This window comes from Trachypithecus francoisi, unplaced genomic scaffold, assembly GCF_009764315.1.
Source record: "Trachypithecus francoisi isolate TF-2019V2 unplaced genomic scaffold, Tfra_2.0 Lachesis_group21, whole genome shotgun sequence".
In the NCBI taxonomy this organism is placed as follows: Eukaryota; Metazoa; Chordata; class Mammalia; order Primates; family Cercopithecidae; genus Trachypithecus; species Trachypithecus francoisi.
In genome coordinates, this window is record NW_022681467.1 from 1367122 (window position 1) to 1385309 (window position 18188).

At 48.3% G+C, this 18188-nt stretch overlaps 1 protein-coding gene across 3 annotated transcripts in view; it reads left to right on the plus strand.

Annotated features, from left to right (window-relative positions):
* The first annotated feature begins 5479 nt into the window (after positions 1 to 5479).
* The window catches only part of PYGB (glycogen phosphorylase B), a 60641-nt gene continuing 47932 nt past the window's right edge, over positions 5480 to 18188 (plus strand). For 2 of the 3 annotated variants that reach the window (XR_004431079.1, XM_033185406.1), the window contains exon 1: positions 5483 to 5855. Coding sequence is in view for 1 of the 3 variants with exons in the window: in XM_033185406.1 (XP_033041297.1) it covers positions 5613 to 5855 (243 nt within the window). In the remaining 2 variants the exon portion in view is untranslated. Of the gene's footprint in view, positions 5856 to 18188 lie in introns of all 3 variants that reach the window. The other variant, XR_004431078.1, reaches the window with a different exon arrangement.

Below are 18188 nucleotides of genomic sequence, written 5' to 3' on the forward strand. Positions count from 1 at the left end.
TTTCGTCAGCAATCAGTGACACACTCTTCAGGTCCTCAAGAAGCTTAAGCCTAGCAGACCAAAAATATCTGTTTTCCACACCCCACTTCTAAGTCCCACAGCATTTTAATCCATTCACAAGACATCTTTCATCTCTTTTTCTGAGGCAGACGACAGGGGACTTGCTACAGTTCGAATCTTAAATACCTATTTAAAAGAACTTTAGGCTGGGCACAGTGGCTCATGCCTGTAATCCCAACACTTAGGGAGACCGAGTTGGGTGGATGGCTTGAACCCATGAGTTCAAGAGCAGCCTAGGCAACATAGCAAAGCCTCATCTCTATAATAAATACAAAAATTAGCTGAGCATGCTGGCATGCACCTGTAGTTCCAGCTACTTGGGAGGCTGAGGTGGGAGGATAACCTGAGCCTGGGGATCGAGGCTGCAGTGAGCCGTGATCACACCACAGCATTCCAGCCTGGGCAACACCATGAGACCCTGTCTCAAAAAAACAAAAAGATAAAAGAACTTTAAAGGTAACGTATTATCTCCAACAACACAGAATAGCCCACTACAATAGTAACTAAACCAGAACCAGCATCCATCCCTTCTTAGTGATTTTTTAAAAATGACCTCCCAAAAAGAGAAGACAGAGACGTAGAGGACAGTCTAAAATAGGGATTCCCTGAAGCTGAGGTTAGTAGATGCTCTGGCCTGGTCACTGCTCTGATCCAGGCTGCCAGAACAATCCTTTCTCTTAGAAGGGTAAACCTGCTTTTCAGCTTTATATAAAATAAAAGCATAGCCCAATTTCTTTCCATTTTGCCTGCTCTGAAGCCTGGCAGTTTTGTTGCTAAAATGGAAGATGAAGCTGAATTCAACTCTTCGTTATTTACAGAAGGAAAAAAATCTTTTCCCTGGCCCATGTTAGGGTCTCCAGCTAGGGTGCCTCTAATTACACCAGCCAAAGACAATTCAATCAGGCAAGAGAAAAACAAGTTAATTGGCATGTGCATTGTACTTACACATGGCAGTACCTGGCAATGAATAACCCAAAGTGTGGTCAGAACTTGGGTTCATCTGTCATCTTAGGCTGACACAAAGGAAAAGGCCTGGAGCTTCTGGGCAGGAGAGGCATGTTATGGGAAGGTGTCTCGGTCTATTTTGTGCTGCTGTAACAGAATACCACGGACTGTGTAATTTATAAAGAAAAGTGGCTTATCTGGCTCATGGTTCTGAAGACTGGGAAATCAAGAGCATGGCACTGGCATCTGGTGAGAGCCTTTATGCTACGTTGTCCCATGGAAGGAGGGTGGAAGTGCAAGAGAGGGTGAAAGAGACAGAACAAGAGAGGGCCAAACTCTTTTTTATAACAACCCACTCCCACAATGGCATTAATTTATCCTTGAGGGTGGAGGCCTCATGGCCTAATCACCTCTGAACAGTCCTACCTCTTACACAATAGCAATTAAATTTCAACATGAGTTTTGGAGGGCATATTCAAACCTTAGCAGAAGGTGCCCAGGAAAAGTGTGGTAAACAAGGGTTCTTTAGGAAGGTTTGTTATGCAGAATAAGTCAGTACCTTCTTCCATTGATAAGAGTTGTTACAAGATATCCTCTTCCTTGCATGGAAGAGGGAGACATGGAAATTTCCTTTATAATAAATGTGAATTTCTTTTACAAAATGAAAATGGTTTTTAGAACCTTTCCTGTGGTCTGCTGGTCTTAATGGCCTTTAACTCAAAATAATCCACATGCAAAGAGGCATATTTTGGGGTGGCGTATCCCAGTGCCCCTCAGATGCTTCTTTTGTTAACTGTCCAAGTGGATGCCCACTTCAGGACCTTTGCATTTGCTATTCCCCCAGATTCATTCATTCCGTTGCCCTGTGGCCTAGACTGTAATCTCAACTCACTGCAGCCTCCACCTCCTGGGTTCAAGCGATTCTCCTGCCTCAGACTCCCAAGTGCTGGGATTATGGGCATGCGCCACCATGCCCAGCTAATTTTTGTATTTTTGGTAGATATGGGGTTTCATCATGTTGGCCAGGCCAGTCTCGAACTCCTGACTTCAAGTGATCCACCCACCTTGGCCTCCCAAAGTGCTGAGATTACAGTTGTGAGCCACTGCACCTGGTCCAATTCTTTCACTTTTTTTAGTCTCAGCTCAAATATCACCTCCTGTAACTAACAGCTCAACCTGCTTTTCTTCACAACACTTTATCTAAAAATTATTTATTTGAAAATGATGGCCAGGTGCGGTGGCTCACGCCTGTAATCCCAGCATTTTGGGAGGCCGAGGCAGGCAGATCACCTGAGGTCAGGAGTTAAAGACCAGCCTGGAAACATGGTGAAATCCCGTCTCCACTAAAAATACAAAAATTAGCTGGGCATGGTGGCGGGCGCCTATAATCCCCAGCTACCTGGGAGGCTGAGGCAGAAGAATTGCTTGAACCCAGGAGGCGGAGGTTGCAGTTAGCAGAGATTGCACCACTGCACTCCAGCCTGGGTGACAGAGCAAGACTCCATCTCAAAAACATTAATAAATAAATAAATAAACTGAAAATGGCTGAGATAATTAATCCTGGGACTCATTTAGCCACTCCAGCAATATTAGAAGCCAGAGGAGGTGAGGAGACATGATGGTGAGAGGGCTCCTCCCTGCATCAACCTATATGCATTATGAAGAGTCACATCAGGAAGATTCAGTATTGGACTAAGTGCTGCAGGAGAGGGGAAGGACCATGGCGGCTCCCAGGAAGAAGAAATTACATCTGGGTAAGATAACTGTTAAAGAAAAAAAAAAAATCAATAGCATTTGTTAAAGCATGGTACCAAAGACTTTATTCACAACCATTATGATAGCAGGGACCACTGCAACGGGGTCTTGCAGCAGGGGAGAGAGATTGGGCTCAACTCCGAAAACAGCATGGGCAAGTCGGCATTTATAGCCAAGGACCAGGGGAGGGGTCAGTAGATGGACAGTTACTAAAAGGACACTTCAGGGGTCTGAGGGATTGTGGCTAAACCACCTCACAGGATTCCTGCTAAAGGCAGGACAGGGTGATTGGACATCATGGGGGATGGTGGAACACGGGGAGCCTGATCAGATGTCACCGAGGGGGATCAGCTATCAGGGGCAGGGAGTCCTTGCTAAATTGACAAAGCAGGGATTACTAAAATGGATGTCACAAGGAAGCGTACAATGGCCCTAGGAGAAGGCTCAGAAGCCTGACTAGTTTGGTCAAAGAATTTTTGTCAGGATCTTGGAAAATTTCATAAAGTGTAGCTATGAAAGAAAGGACTTAAAATTTATTTAACCAGAGCACACAGAATTAGAAGTCAATCCAGTAAGAGAATATATAGGCCTTAAATCAACAACCATTAGTGAAGTCTGTGGCCTCTAGTTTTTCTTACTAAAACTTACTCCAATTATAAAAGAAATATTGTGGAAAAAACAGGAAATACAAAATGTATGGAGAAAATAAGGAAACCCCCCTGATAATTCTTCCATTCAGAAATAACCAGTGTTTAGGTTTGGATATGCACCTGTGTTTCTAACACAGTAGTCCATAGCCACATGTGGTTATTTAATTTAAATTTAAATTGACTAAATTAAAATAATATTTAAATCATTACTGTCATTTCTGCATTACATCCTTATTTTTGTCTTTCATTTATCAGTATTGTGTCATCTACCACACCTTCCTAGCTAGCTATTAAAATAGTCATTCCTTTTAGCAGCACAGTGGTTTATGATATTAACTTTGAGCATAGACACGTTGTTCTGGGCTTGTGCAGTGGAGCAGGGCGTGGCTGAGGTGAACCTTGGCTGTTTCCCTTATTAGCTGTGTGGGCTTAGGGAAGAGTTAACTTCTCTGTGGCTCACTTTCTCCATTGTCAAGCAGGGGTAATAGCAGGCTATTTGCAGAGATCAGGAGTTAATATAGGTACACTGCAAGTAATGATCAATAAGTGTCAGCTCCTCCATTCTTTGCCAGGTGTGCACCACAGCTGGGGGATTAACCTTTACCACACCACAGCAGAAAACATTTGCATAGCTTGCTTTTTGTCTTTTGAAGCTTTCCTTGAACTCTATTCCCCAGAGTGGTAGAAGTGGTCATGGGGCACTATCGTTTTTTTGATTTCTGAATTGCCAGATCACCCTCAGAGAGATTGCATCAGTGTTTGGAGCTTGCAGCCAAGCTCGACCCCACAGCCCTGCCATCTGTGCCCGAAGTTCGATCTTGTGGGCTCCAGAATCCCTAGGATATAGTGCAGGAGTGAATCCGGAGCTGGAGCTGGGTGGGCTGTGGGGTCATTCCAGATTGTTTAACCTCCGACCTCTGAAGTCTGCAGCTGGAAGGGGCTCCAGGTAAGAAGATAACTTTGAAGCATCACACCAGGAAACCTACTACACCTGGACTTTTATGACATCTCCCGCGGGCAATTTTTACCTCCATGAAATTCAGTAACCTTCGCAGCCCCTTCAGCCCAAGACCACCAGGAGCAAACCTGTAGTCCCACAAAATCGGGTGTACTGACCCACTGCAATGAGGGAGAGCCTCCCAAGAACGAAGGGAAAGGCAGAGTTCTTATGGGAATGGGGGAAGGCAGAGTTTAGGTGACCTTTACATGAAGCAGGGTTCCCATAGGCTGAGGCCAGCAGGACTGTATTCCGCGGGGACCAAGTTTGGGAAGCTATGTGCAGACGCCCCCTATCTGGAGCTGCAGCCTGGGTTGGAATGGCGGAGGCTAAATCTTGGTTAGTGGCTGAGCTCCCCGGCCAGACAGGCATGTGTCCTTCTCCCTGCTGTAATCTCAAAGCGGACAGCGTCTGCCGGGTGGTTTCGGGAGCAGGATTTCTCGGAGGGCTAGGGGGCTGCGGTCTCTCCGAGGCGGGGTCATGGTGGCACTTGGCTGTGGCTGCCTCGCGCCCTCGGGAATGGGCATCTCCCGTTCGCTGGCAGTTCGTTTTCTCCACGTCTGCCATCGGCCTGGAATGGCAAGCAAATAGCTGCTATTTTCAGAGCCGCCCTGCCCCCGACACAGAAGACCGGGCCCAGCAGGCGTTGGCGGATGCCTTTCAAGCTGTAATCAGTTTCCCCGAACGTTTACCAGGCCTCGGCCACAGCCCGGGCCCAGCGCGCTCCCGCGAGGCACCTGGTGACCCGGTGTAGGGCGTGGGGACCGGCCCCAGGAAACCCCAGGGCCCGAGGACAGGGCCCCCTCCCGCACCGCCCCCGGGCTGACAGGAGCGGCCAGGACCGCACGCTCCAAAGCCCCGGGTCTCTTGCCCCCTCCAGTCGCTCCCACTTTCTGCCGGGCTTCCCCAACGAGGGGGCAAACCCCAATATCAGATGGCGTGGACAGGTCGCTGCTGTCTCGGACCACACTAGCGCTCTCAGCTGTGAGACTGGACGTCCGCCCCGCCCCCCCCGAGGCTCCGCCCCGCCGTCCCGAGACCCCACCTCGCCTCCCCGGAGGCCCCGCCCCGGCGCAGCGCGCAGGCGCGGCCCGTCCCGGCCGCAGAGCTGCAGTGCCGGGCGCCAGAGCAGCTGCACCATCCAGGCGCTATCGTGTCCCGCCGCTTTCCTTCTCCATCTCTTTTCCTCCGCCTCGGCCGGCGCGATGGCGAAGCCGCTGACGGACAGCGAGAAGCGGAAGCAGATCAGCGTGCGCGGCCTGGCGGGGCTGGGCGACGTGGCCGAGGTGCGGAAGAGCTTCAACCGGCACTTGCACTTCACGCTGGTCAAGGACCGCAATGTGGCCACGCCCCGCGACTACTTCTTCGCGCTGGCGCACACGGTGCGCGACCACCTGGTGGGCCGTTGGATCCGCACGCAGCAGCACTACTACGAGCGCGACCCCAAGGTGAGGAGTTGCCCCGCCCTCTGCTCCCGGGCCCGCTGAAAGGGCGCCAGACCCGGAGCCGCGCCGGCGGGGGTCTTTGCGGGGCGGGCCGCTGGGCGTTGCCCGCGCCCGTCTCCTGCCGGCGGCCAGGCACAGCCGACTGGGGAGTCGCCTGGAAGCCGCGGTCGGCGGGGGCCGGGCGTTCCCTGCGCAGGGCCGCGGCCACAGGTCCCCTCCACTGGAAGCCCGCGCCGTCCCCCGCACATGATGCTGAGCCCGGGAGCCTGGCGGATGTTCCCGGTCTCTTTCTGGCCGTGCGCTTCCGCGCTGGCTGCAGAGCCGGTGCTCCCCGCCCCTGCCTCCAGCCACCTTTTGTTTTGCTGCAGCAGCCTGTGGGAGAAGATGGGACTGGAACCCGGCCTGGGCAGCCTTGTGGGTTGGAAGGGGGTGAGCTCGGTAATCTGCAGGGAATTGTGAGACTTTTTTTTGTGTGCGCTGCTTAGAAGAAAATCGCTGAAGGTGCCTGCTTCACGCAGAAGGGTTACGAAGCTCAGAGCTGGAGATGGAGCCTTTGAGGAAGGCTCTTAGAGGTTCCCATACCTCTCTTGGAGAAATTTACTTGGGTTAAAGTTCATAGAGATTGCCTTACTAATTGTTACTTTTTACGTCTTGCAAAAATTTGAGTAGTTGAAGTCACTGATTGTCCCCGTTACTCTTAACCATATTAACTATGGGCCTGTGTTCCTGCCGATTTTTTGGTATTCCTAAACATACATACACATTTTTTAAAAGTATAATGCACATACAGTTTTTTAGATTTTCTGTTTCATTCGTAAACATTTGTAACTTTTTCACTGATAAACAGCTTTGCAAGTCAATGGATAGGATGGTAGGTTTCAGTTTGATAGGTACACGGTAGTCTTGCACAGCCCCCTATTGCCAGTTTTTTGTTGTGTTGTTTGTTTTTTAACTTTTGACCATGGAGAATTGTATCTTTCTACAACACTAACGTAGAGGGAAAATTGGTGAGGAAAAGACACACTTCCAGACCTGAAGCCACTTGGCAAAGATTTTACTTGCAGTGTACACCTGGGCACCGAGGACTTGCTTTATGGATGGTATTTTAGAATATTTTTGTAGGGCATTAAGATATATTTAATACAGTAATTGCTAAGAGATTGATTGCTTTGCCAAACTTTTTCTGGGACATTCTTTTTTTCTAAAATAGAGAGGGTAAAAGGGACAGATTTGTTAGAATACCAACTGGGACTCTTCATATTTAGTATGCAAAACAGAAAGAAGTGGCAACAAATGGCCAAAACGGGTTATAACAAGGGCTTGGGATGACTTTGCCAGGAAAAGCAGCCAAGAAGCAGTGGCTCCCCCAGAATTCCCTGCTGTTGGGAGAGTTCTGATGCACAACACCATTTTTTTTTTTTTTTTTTTAAATTCTGAGATGGAGTCTTGCCCTGTAGCCCAGAGCTGGAGTGCAATGGCGCGATCTCAGCTCACTGCAACCTCTGCCTCCCGGATTCAAGCAATTCTCCTGCCTCAGCCTCCCGAGTAGCTGGAATTACAGGCGCCTACCACCATGCCTGGTTAATTTTTTGTGTCTTATTAGAGACAGGGTTTCACCTTGTTGGCCAGGCTGGTCTCTAACTCCTGACCTCGTGATCCGCTTGCCTCGGCCTCCCAAAGTGCTGGGGTTACAGGCGTGAGCCAACGCACCCAGCCTACAACATCATTTTTATTGTCTAAGTGGCTTATGGCAAGGGCATAGCTCTGCCTTCACATTCAAGGGCATTTCCTTGGAGCCGCACCAGGACTCAGCTCTACACCTTAGGGTGTCCGTTGAGTGTTTATATATAATCAGATCATGGAGAGGCCAGCGATGGGCTCAGGGATTACGGAAATGACCTTCATGAACAAGATAGTCCCTGCAACAAAACAGGTTTTCTGATCCACTGTGAGATCCGTTTTGTTTGTCTACTGTGGTGGCTCTTGGTGGAAACCTTTCTCTTAAACCACAATCTGTAAGTTGTAAAGTTGGAAACTTTTCTCTTAAACCTCAGTCTGTAAATAAGCTGTGTGCCTATTCTGAATAGGAAGGACATGTAAAAGTGGAAAATTGGAATTTAAGTGCTTCTTTGGCTAATACATGATGAAAATAAACTTGCCATCCATTCTCTGGAAAAGTTTCATGTTTGCTGGTGATGGACCAGCAACCAGTCCCACCAGAGCCAATGAGAGGAGGTGGGCTCCCAAGAAAACACCTGCTGTGCCTCCCCCTCAGCCAGAAATGACCTCAGATATTCACCGGTACACTGCAGACTGGTAATATGACACTCTAGAGTTCCTAAATAGAATGCTTTTTTTTGTTATTTTTGTCTTTTTAAAAATTATGCGGCCGGGCGCGGTGGCTCATGCCTGTAATCCCAGCACTTTGGGAGGCTGAGGCGGGCGGATCACGAGGGCAGGAGATCGAGACCATCCTGGCTAACACGGTGAAACCCCGTCTCTATTAAAAATACAAAAAATTAGCCCGGCATGGCGGTGGGCGCCTGTAGTCCCAGCTACTCAGGAGGCTGAGGCAGGAGAATGGCGTGAACCCGGGAGGCGGAGCTTGCAGTGAGCCGAGAACGTGCCACTGCACTTCAGCCTGGGTGACAGAGCTAGAGTCCGTCTCAAAAAAAAAAAAAAAAAAATTGCAAGTCCTGAGGAAAAATTATTACTGGAGGAAAAATTAGAAAATATACATAAGCCAGAAAGAAAAAAATTAACTGTAATCCTGTAACCCACTTCTATCACCCACTTTGTAAATGCTATAAATATTTTGTGTTCTACATTGTTTTTTCTGTATTGACAGAAACTTGTTTTTAATACATAAAATAGCATTATACAGAACCTATTGTTTCATAACTCTTAGCACTTTATTTGTGGTAAATAGCAGAAAGAGTAGAAGTTGGAGTGTTCAGAGGAAGATTTGTCAAGCTTTGCCATGCTTGGCGAATCAGCACATCAAAACATCTGGCTAACATGGAGACTTTGTGCTTGGCAAGAGGTGGCGGTTGGTCATGAAGACGTTTAATGGATTCTCTGAAGTGGTGGCAAGGTGGCGAGAAGAGTCCAACCTGAAGCTGCAGAGCCTGGGATTGCACTGCATGGAGAAGAAAGGGTGTGCGTGATTCCACACTCCTTTTCATCCTGGCCTTTCCATTCGGTCTGTGCAACTGTGGGCTTGAATGCATTTATTTGCCATTCTTGGCCTCAGTTTTCCCGTCTTTAAAATGAGCAGAATCAAGCTGGTGATCTGTTTCCGAAGTCTGTTGCCATTCTGAAATGTGAGAGTTAAAACGTTTCCATTTCATATTGAATTGACATTCCATCTCCATCCAAAGAGAATTTGAGAATGCTTATGCTAGATGCAGCACAAAAGGTTCACATTAGAAGGCCTCAAAGTGAAGGTTGGGGTCGGACAGTGAGGGTCAGGACATAAAACGCAGACCAGGATCCTGGCAATGAAAGCAGCCCATGCCCAGTTATGAGAGTCATGGGGTCCCTTCTATAACATCCCGAAAGGGCAGGTGCACAGTTTATTCTGTGGGCCTTTGTGAAGCAGTGTTGTTGATATGCCGACCCACTGACCTGCAGCACCCCTGCAGTGGATTTAACAATCAGTTTTTGAGACTCTTCCCATAAGCTCCTGGCATGACTACGACACAGATTAAGGAAAAGCAGCTCTACCTTGGGGCCCACACTGCTGTCCTAAATATTCCTAATAAGATAAACACAATGAAATACGATTAATCTTTTGGTTTGGCTGGACCCAGGAGTTAAAGATGATCTAGAGAAGTGGTTTGCAGCCCCTGCTGCTCTGTGATCCCCACTTCTGGGATTTGTTTTAATTAGTCAGTTGTGGGACCAGCCTCTGGAATCTTAACCCTCCCAATTTTTCTGATGTATTTCTACTTTTATGTGTGAAATTCAGCTTGCATCTCCTGGGCAGGCTTCCCTGACAGCAGATCACTCAAAGTCATTTTCTCTGGCCAGTAACTGATGGTGGGTGCTGTTTTGTGTTGCTGACAGCCAGCCACTTGGAAGGTAGGCCCCAGCTGTCATTTTAGCAGATGGAGAAGCCTGCAGTGTGTGTGCCTTCAGTTTCTGCAGAAGACTGCCTGGCCTTTGCCCTTGCAGGCTGTGGTGGCTGCTTTTTATGTGTCAGCTTGGCTGGGCTGTTATGCCTAGATAATAATGTGGATGTGCCTCTGGGGTGTGGGAGTAGTGTTTCCCACACTGTCAGTCAGTGACTGTCTACCTGGATGTAGCCTGAGATCCCACAGGCCAGAGGCTCAGTCCCACAAGACTTCTCCACCCCAGATGTCAGTGCATGTCAGGGCCTCCCTTCTGACCTCTGACCAACAGCCTCCTCAGGTTTGATGATTTGCCAGAATGGCTCAGGAAACTCAGGGAAACACTTCACTTGCGTTTACCAGTTAATTATAAAGAATACAACTCAGGAACAGCCAGATAGAAGATATGCAGAGGGCAGGTCGGAGGGAGGGTGCAGTGGTTTCCATACCCTCTGCAGGTGCCACTGTCCCAGCACCTCCAGGATTCACTGAACTGGAAGGAAGCTCTTCCATCCCCTTCAGTTGGGGATTTTATGGAGGCCCCAGTTACCTGGCGTGATCATTGGCCATTGGTGATGAGCTCAGCCTTTAGCCTCTGTCCCTTCACTGGAGGTTTGGGGGTGGTGGGAGGGGTGGACCTGAAACTTCCAATCCTCTAATTACAGATCTGGTTCCCCTGGCAACCAGCCTCTGCCCTTAGGGCTTGCCAAAAGTCACCTTGTTAAGGTATGTTGGAAGGGGTTTGTTATGAATTACAAAAGACACTTATTTCATCTTTATTGGTCTTATCACTTAGGAAATTACAAGGGTGTTAGGAGCACTGGCCAGGAAGAACAAACATATATATCTCATTACATCACAGTTTCACAGCCTCCTATGGGGGAAGGCCTTGCAGAACAAACCCTGCCACCAGCTACCTTGCACCGGAGCTGCAGCTTGCCTGGGTCTCCAGCCTGCTGGCCCACCCCCCCCACCCCCCCGCCAAACAAGTTGCAGCCTTTGCACTTCCAGAACCACTTGAGCCAATTTCTTATATCTGTCTCTCTCTACACATACCTTACTGTTCTGTGTCTCTGGAGAACCCTGACTAATCCACAGGGGCCGTGGTGGCTTTATAAAAATATGGCCGGGCGTGGTGGCTCACACTTATAATCCCAGCACTTTGGGAGGCAGAGGCGTGTGGAGCCCCTGAGGTCAAAAGTTCTAGACCAGCCTGACCAATATGGTGAAACCTAGTCTCTACTAAAAATACAAAACTTAGCTGGGCATGGTGGTGTCTGTAGTCCCAGCTATTTGGGAGGCTGAGACAGAAGAATTGCTTGAACCAGGGAGGTGGAGGTTGCAGTGAGCCAAGACTGCATCATTGCACTCCAGCCTGGGCAACTCTGCCTAAATAAAATAAAATGAAATAAGGTAACCGACCTCACCTCCACATCTCAGCCATATTTCCTTTTAAACTTTATGTGATTTCAGACTCTTAAAAAGTTGTAAGAATAATACAAAGATTTCTTGTAATTCCTGTATACCCTTCATCCGGATTCCCCAGATACTAAACATTGTAACACACTTTTTTTTTTTTTTTTTTGAGGCGGAGTCTCGCTGTCTCCCAGGCTGGAGTGCAGTGACTGGATCTCGGCTCACTGCAAGCTCCACCTCCCGGGTTCACTCCATTCTCCTGCCTCAGCCTCCTGAGTAGCTGGGACTACAGGCACCCGTCACCTCGCCCGGCGAGTTTTTTAGTAGAGACGGGGTTTCACCGTATTAGCCAGGATGGTCTCGATCTCCTGACTTCGTGATCCGCCCGTCTCGGCCTCCCAAAGTGCTGGGATTACAGGCTTGAGCCACCGCGCCCGGCCACATTGTAACACACTTGTTAGGTCATTTTGTCGCTGTAAGTTCATTTTGTGTAGCTGTAAGTTCATTTTTCTCTGAATCATTTGAAAGAAAGTACCAGCCTGACCAACAAGGTGAAACCCCATCTTTACTAAAAATACAAAAATTAGCCAGGTGCAGTGGCAGGCACCTGTAGTCCCAGGTACTTGGGGGACTAAGGCAGGAGGATCACTTGAACCTGGGAGGAGGTTGCAGTGAGCTGAGATCACGGCACTGCATTCCAGCCTGGGAAATAGAGCGAGACTCCGTCTCAAAAAAAAAAGTAAGTTGTAGCCTTGTTGCCCCTTCACCCCCAAAAACAGCAGTGTGTACTCCGGAAAAACAGGGAGGTTCTCCTACACACCTATAGTAGAGCACTTAAACTCTGGACATTTTCATTGACACAGTGCTGTCGTCTGCAAATCTTTCCAATGTCACCAGCTGTCCCGCTTAATAAATACAAATAAAATGCAAAAATACAATTATAAAAAATACAAATAAGTAAATTGGGAGAACTTTAGAAGTCTTTTCAGATTATACCTATTCTTTTATTATTATTAAACAGATCAAAGCTTTAAGCCATTTGGAAATTCACAGCATCCTAAGACATGCAGCAAATAACCGCGGGAGATAGGAGCTGGCTCTTTCTCCCCCATGCAGAATGACGTTCTTAGGATACGGTGAAGGGCAGAGAAATTAACACAGATTTAGAAAGGTAATGGACACTAAGGTTTGGTTAACAGTGTCTTCAACAGTATCTTGAGTAGGAATGACATGTAATTTTAGGTGTAGCTAAGTGGCATTTCTTGGCCGGCAAACACTTAAAATGAAAGATTAAAGTAATGGTTAAAAATGGTGACTGGTAGCTCACTAGTTATAAATATAGTTTGACATGGTCCAGATCACTTAGTGTAAGTTGGTGAGGCTCTGTCAGTGATAAGGAGAATGCTCCCATCGCTTTCTGGCTCTGGATTAGTACTGAGTAGACTTTTTGTGGAGCTTAATTGAATAGAAGGCAGGAGACAGTGGACTGTGGCAATGTGTGTCTTGGATGTAGAAGGAATTTGTTTACTGCAGAACCAAGTGATCTCTAAGATCCCTGTAAGTTCTTTTTTTTTTTTTTTGAGACGGAGTCTCGCTCTGTCGCCCAGGCTGGAGTGCAGTGGCGCGATCTCAGCTCACTGCAAGCTCCGCCTCCCAGGTTCACGCCATTCTCCTGCCTCAGCCTCCGGAGTAGCTGGGACTACAGGCGCCCACCACCTCGCCCGGCTAGTTTTTTGTATTTTTTAGTAGAGACGGGGTTTCACCGTGTTAGCCAGGATGGTCTCGATCTCCTGACCTCGTGATCCGCCCGTCTCGGCCTCCCAAAGTGCTGGGATTACAGGCTTGAGCCACCGCGCCCGGCCTAGATCCCTGTAAGTTCTAAAGTTCTATAATTATTTTACATTTCATTTTCAAAATTGAGCAAACAGACCTGTGTTTGAGTCTAGGTACTGGAGTGAGAAGGAAATCCACGATCCATGTTGAGAAGCCTGTCCACTCCTCAGGGGAAGCCAAGTTTCCCTGGCATTTAATTCATTAAGAAAGTGCTGTGTGACTTCACAGGCTGGGAGCTTGAGAGATGTGCTAGCTAATCCTCACGTGCTTACAGCAGATACAGTAGTAGGTTATCAGATTGCTCTGTGAGCAACTCCCCAGAAGCACCCTCAGACACGGTGGAGTGGACACTGTGACACTGTCAAGGAAGCCAGAGACCAACCTCAGCATCTGGCGGGTGGGAGGCCCCTCAGCATCTCTCCTCCCATGGGACCTTGGTTCCCCTGGGTGGTGTCTTGAGACTGCTTAGCTCACCAGCAGGAGCCAGCAGGTCCAGCCCAGGGAGGTGACCTGTTTGTGTCTGGAGGGGCCAGGAGCCCCCTCTCCAAGGCCTGGCTGGTGGAACGTGGTGCCCACTGGCCTCCAGCTGGCTCAGTGGCCCGTGTCCCTGTGTCTTATCAGGGCCAGCTCTGTCCACAGTGCCTGGGTGGCAGGGAGGGACAGTCTGCCTTGTGAGTCACTCTGTCCCCATTTAGGAACCAGTAGAGGGTGGCTGGTCTGAGGCATGCTGGCACTGATAGACTCGAATACACAAAAGGGGAGTTGCTGTGCTTTCTTGGGGGCAGGAGGACCAGTTTCAGATTTTAGACCAGATCTACCTGCAGAATGAGGCTCTTCAACTTGGTGAAAGCAGCTGCCCAACTCTCTCTTTTTGAAGTGGAGTTTCGCTCTTGCTGCCCAGGCTGGAGTACAGTGGCACCATCTCTGCTCACTGCAACCTCCGCCTCCCAGGTTCTAGCGATTCTTCTGCCTCAGCCTCCCGAATAACTGGGACTACAGGCGTGCACCACCACGCCCAGCTAGGTTTTATATTTTTAGTAGAGACGGGGTTTCACTACGTTGGCCAGGCTGGTCTTGAGCTCCTGACCTCAAGTGATGTACCTGCCTCAGCCTCCCAAAGTGCTGGGATTATAGGCATGAGCCACCACGCCTGGCTCCAGCTCTTTCTGTTGTTTCCCTGAATGTTGGGAAAGTCCTTTCTTTTCCCACCAATTCAGACACCAATGTTATTAAATGAAGACTCTAGTTAAAAATCCCTTCAGAAAAGGGAGAAGAAATTGGTGGTCTCTACAGGCCTGATTCTGTGAACCTGTGTCTGTGAGAGCACAATGAGGCCCTGCCAGTTAGTGTTACATTCTCTTTTCAGAGTCTTAACTCCTGAGGTGTCGTTAGATGATTGCTATGTTATGTACTGTTTGTGTCGATCATATTTTCATCTATTTTTGAGCTTTATGCTTTTCTATTATTTGCCTGGTTGTGTAGGCTTTGCATGTAATAAATAAACTCTATTTAAAAACACACACACACACAGTGGGGGGCTTGGCTTGAACCCAGGAGGCGGAGGTTGCAGTGAACCAAGATTGCACCATTGCATTCCAGCCTGGGCAACAGAGCGAAACTCCATCTCAAAAAAAAAAAAAGAACAACAGAAAAAAACAGGCTGGCTTTAGGCTAGTTAACACTTGTTATGGTCATATTGCAAGAAGGGACCATGCTGGGAAAAGCAATGGCCCAGTTCAATCCCAGGCGACAGGGCCTCTTTAGAGCGGAGCTGCTGAGCGGGGAGGTTAAGGGATCCTGTTGGCATTTTCAGGCTGAAGCAGGTGAGTCCAGTTCTCCAACCAGCACTGCCTGAGCAGGGAAGCCCTGTTCACGGTTGCACAGGAGATGCCAGAGGGGAGCGAGTGGAAAGAGACTGTCCTGCAGCAGCAGGATTTGGGGTCGTGGAAGAGCTAGGTCTCTAGGCTGTTGCTTGGACAAAGCCTATGGCTTTACATGATTTTTTTCAGAACCACCACCTGCCAACTTACTAGGCTCTGCATTTCTCCTTGAGAAGTCTGATATGGTGAGGGGAACCAACCTTGCCTGAGTCCAAGCCTAGCCCTGTGCGAGCCCACAGGTTAATGTGGTCCTCTCAGAGGCTGAGTGACTTGCCCAGGTCACCCAGCTTGCCAGGGCGGGGAGCTGGGATGGGACCCCAGCCTGTACCATTCAAGTCTGCATTTTCTTGGCCAGCTCCTCCAGCAAGCCTCTTTCAGTTTCATGGTTTTCACTCGGAACCATCTTAAGGTAAAAGCAAAATAGACACATCTCAGCAAATGATGAAAGTTCTTAAATTGAAACAAGTCGCAGAAAAGCCTCACAACAACAAAACACATTGCAGCCCCCAAGGACAGTGCCTGTGGCAGGGCAGGCCCTGGGCAGTGCCTTGGGGACTGTGCTTCAGCAGGAGGCTGCAGAAACCTCGATGTCTGCATGCAACCTGGAGGACAATTGGAGACTCTCGCGCAGGCTTCGAGTCTAGGCCCAGCACTTCCCGCATCAGTACTGTCCCTTACAAATAGAGATCATCAAGCTCTTGGGACGTAACTGGTAAACTTTTTCCCCACAGTAGAAAAGTTCCTAAGTAGAAGTTAGGAACTTTTGCAGAAAGAGCAAACTACAACCTAAAAATACACATTTTAGCCAGGTGTGGTGGCACACACCTGTAGTGCCAGCTGCTTGGGAGGCTGAGATGCGAGGATCACTTGAGGCCAGGAGTTTGTGGCCAGCCGTTTGCGGCCAGCCTGGGCAACAACACAGTGAGACTGTCATCTCTTAAAAAAAAAAAAAACACACACACACATTTTTAGTTAAAGGCAAAATCATTCTGATCGTGTTCCTAGCCTGTCAGCTTTTTATAAAACCTCTTGTTAATACTTGACCCACAGTATTTTCTCAGACAGCCAGGGTCTAGGTGGTCTCAGGATGATTTCACACTGGTTAATAAACCCCGCCTGGACAGTGCCTGTGGCTTCCTCTGCAGGCGGGGAGTCAGGTGCTATGGAAACCCCATAGAATATTGAGTTCCTTCAAATAAGTCCAGCGTGATGAAAGTCTGCCAAGGCCTGGCTGTGAGTGACAGCAGCAGTAGCTGTACTTATAGTGGCTATGAGAACTCATTAATTATACTGCTGTAACATCTTGTGATTTAAAAGACGTTGGAATTTGTACAGTAATGTAGAAGCCTATATTCAAATGGGCAAAAAAGTAAGAACAGGCCATTAAAGACAGAGCTATGATTTGTGTGTGTGTGTCTTTCAATTTGTAGATTTTGATATTTATAGAGTATTCTTAAATTATGTATTAAAAACTTGATGGGCCAGGAGTGGTGGCTCACGCCTATAATCCCAGCACTTTGGGAGGCTGAGGTGGGTAGATCACCTGAGGTCAGGAGATTGAGACCAGCCTGGCTAACATGGTGAAACCCTGTCTCTACTAAAAATACAGAAATAGCTGGTGTGGTGGCGCACGCACCTTTGTTCCCAGCTACTTGGGAGGCTGAGGCAGGAGAATCACTTGAATCTGGGATGCAGAGGTTGCAGTGAGCCAGAATTGCGCCCCTGCACTCCATCCTGGTCAACAGAGTGAGACGCTGTCTCAAAACAAAACAAACAAAAAAACCCTTTATATATATGTATATTTTTTATCTTTTATAGTGATGGGGTCTTGCTATGTTGCCCAGGCTGGTCTTTCACTGCTGGGCTCAAGTGATCCTTCTACCTCGGCCTCCCAAAGGGTTGCGATTATAGACCACCACACCTGGCCAAAAATACTTTAAACGTTTTATTCAGCCTCTTTTCAGTGAGCCTGGTGATGCAGACATTAGGTGTCCTCGGTCTTCCACGCCAGTATCTTTCTCCCCAGTCCCTCTCATGCTTCTCCCACTCTGGTTCACTTTTTTCTCAGCCAGGTTTTGTTTTCAGCTTTGCTTTTATTTTGCATTCAGTGGTACCTTTAGTTCTGTGGTAGTTTTATTTACTTATTTATTTTACTTTCTTATGCTTGGTTGGATCCTTCTGTAACAGTCATCATTTCTTGACTTCCTGGGTAAGTCTATGTTTATGTGGGTAAATGCTTTGTGCTCTTTGCCCATTGTAGTTTTTTGTATTTTGTTTTTGAGACAGAGTCTCACTCTGTCACCCAGGCTGGAGGAGTGCAGTGATGTGATTGCAGCTCACAGTAACCTCTGCCCCCTAGGCTCAAGCGATCCTTCTGCCCCAGCCCCCCGAGTAGCTGGGACTACAGGTGTGCACCACCATGCCTGGCTTTTTTTTTTTTTTTTTTTTTTCTTTTAAGACTGAGTGTCGCTCTGTAGCCCAAGCTGGAGTGCGGTGGCACGATCTTGGCTCACTGCAACCTCCACCTCCTGGGTTCAAGTGATTCTCCTGCCTCAGCCTCCTGAGTAGCTGGGATTACATGTGCCCACCACCACGTCCGGCTAATTTTTTTTTATTATTATTATTATTATTTTTGTGACAGAGTCTCGTTCTGTTGCCCAGGCTGAAGTGCAGTGGCACGTCTCAGCTCACTGCAACCTCCGCCACCCGGGTTCAAGTGATTCTCCTGCCTCAGCCTCCCGAGTAGCTGGGATTACAGGTGCCTGCCACCACCCCCGGCTAATTTTTTGTATTTTTAGTAGAGATGGCATTTCCCCATATTGGCCAGGCTGGTCTCAAACTCCTGACCTCGTGATCTGCTCACCTTGGCCTCCCAAAGCACTGGGATTACAGGCATGAGCCACTGTGCCTGGCCAATTTTTGTATTTTTAATAGAGATGGGATTTCACTATGTTGGACAGACTGGTCTCAAACTCCTGACCTCAAGTGATCCGCCTACCTCGGCCTCCCAAAGTGCTGGGATTAGAGGCGTAAGCTACTGTGCCCGGCCTTTTTTTTTTTTTTTTTTTTGTAGAGATGGCCTTGAACTCCTTGAC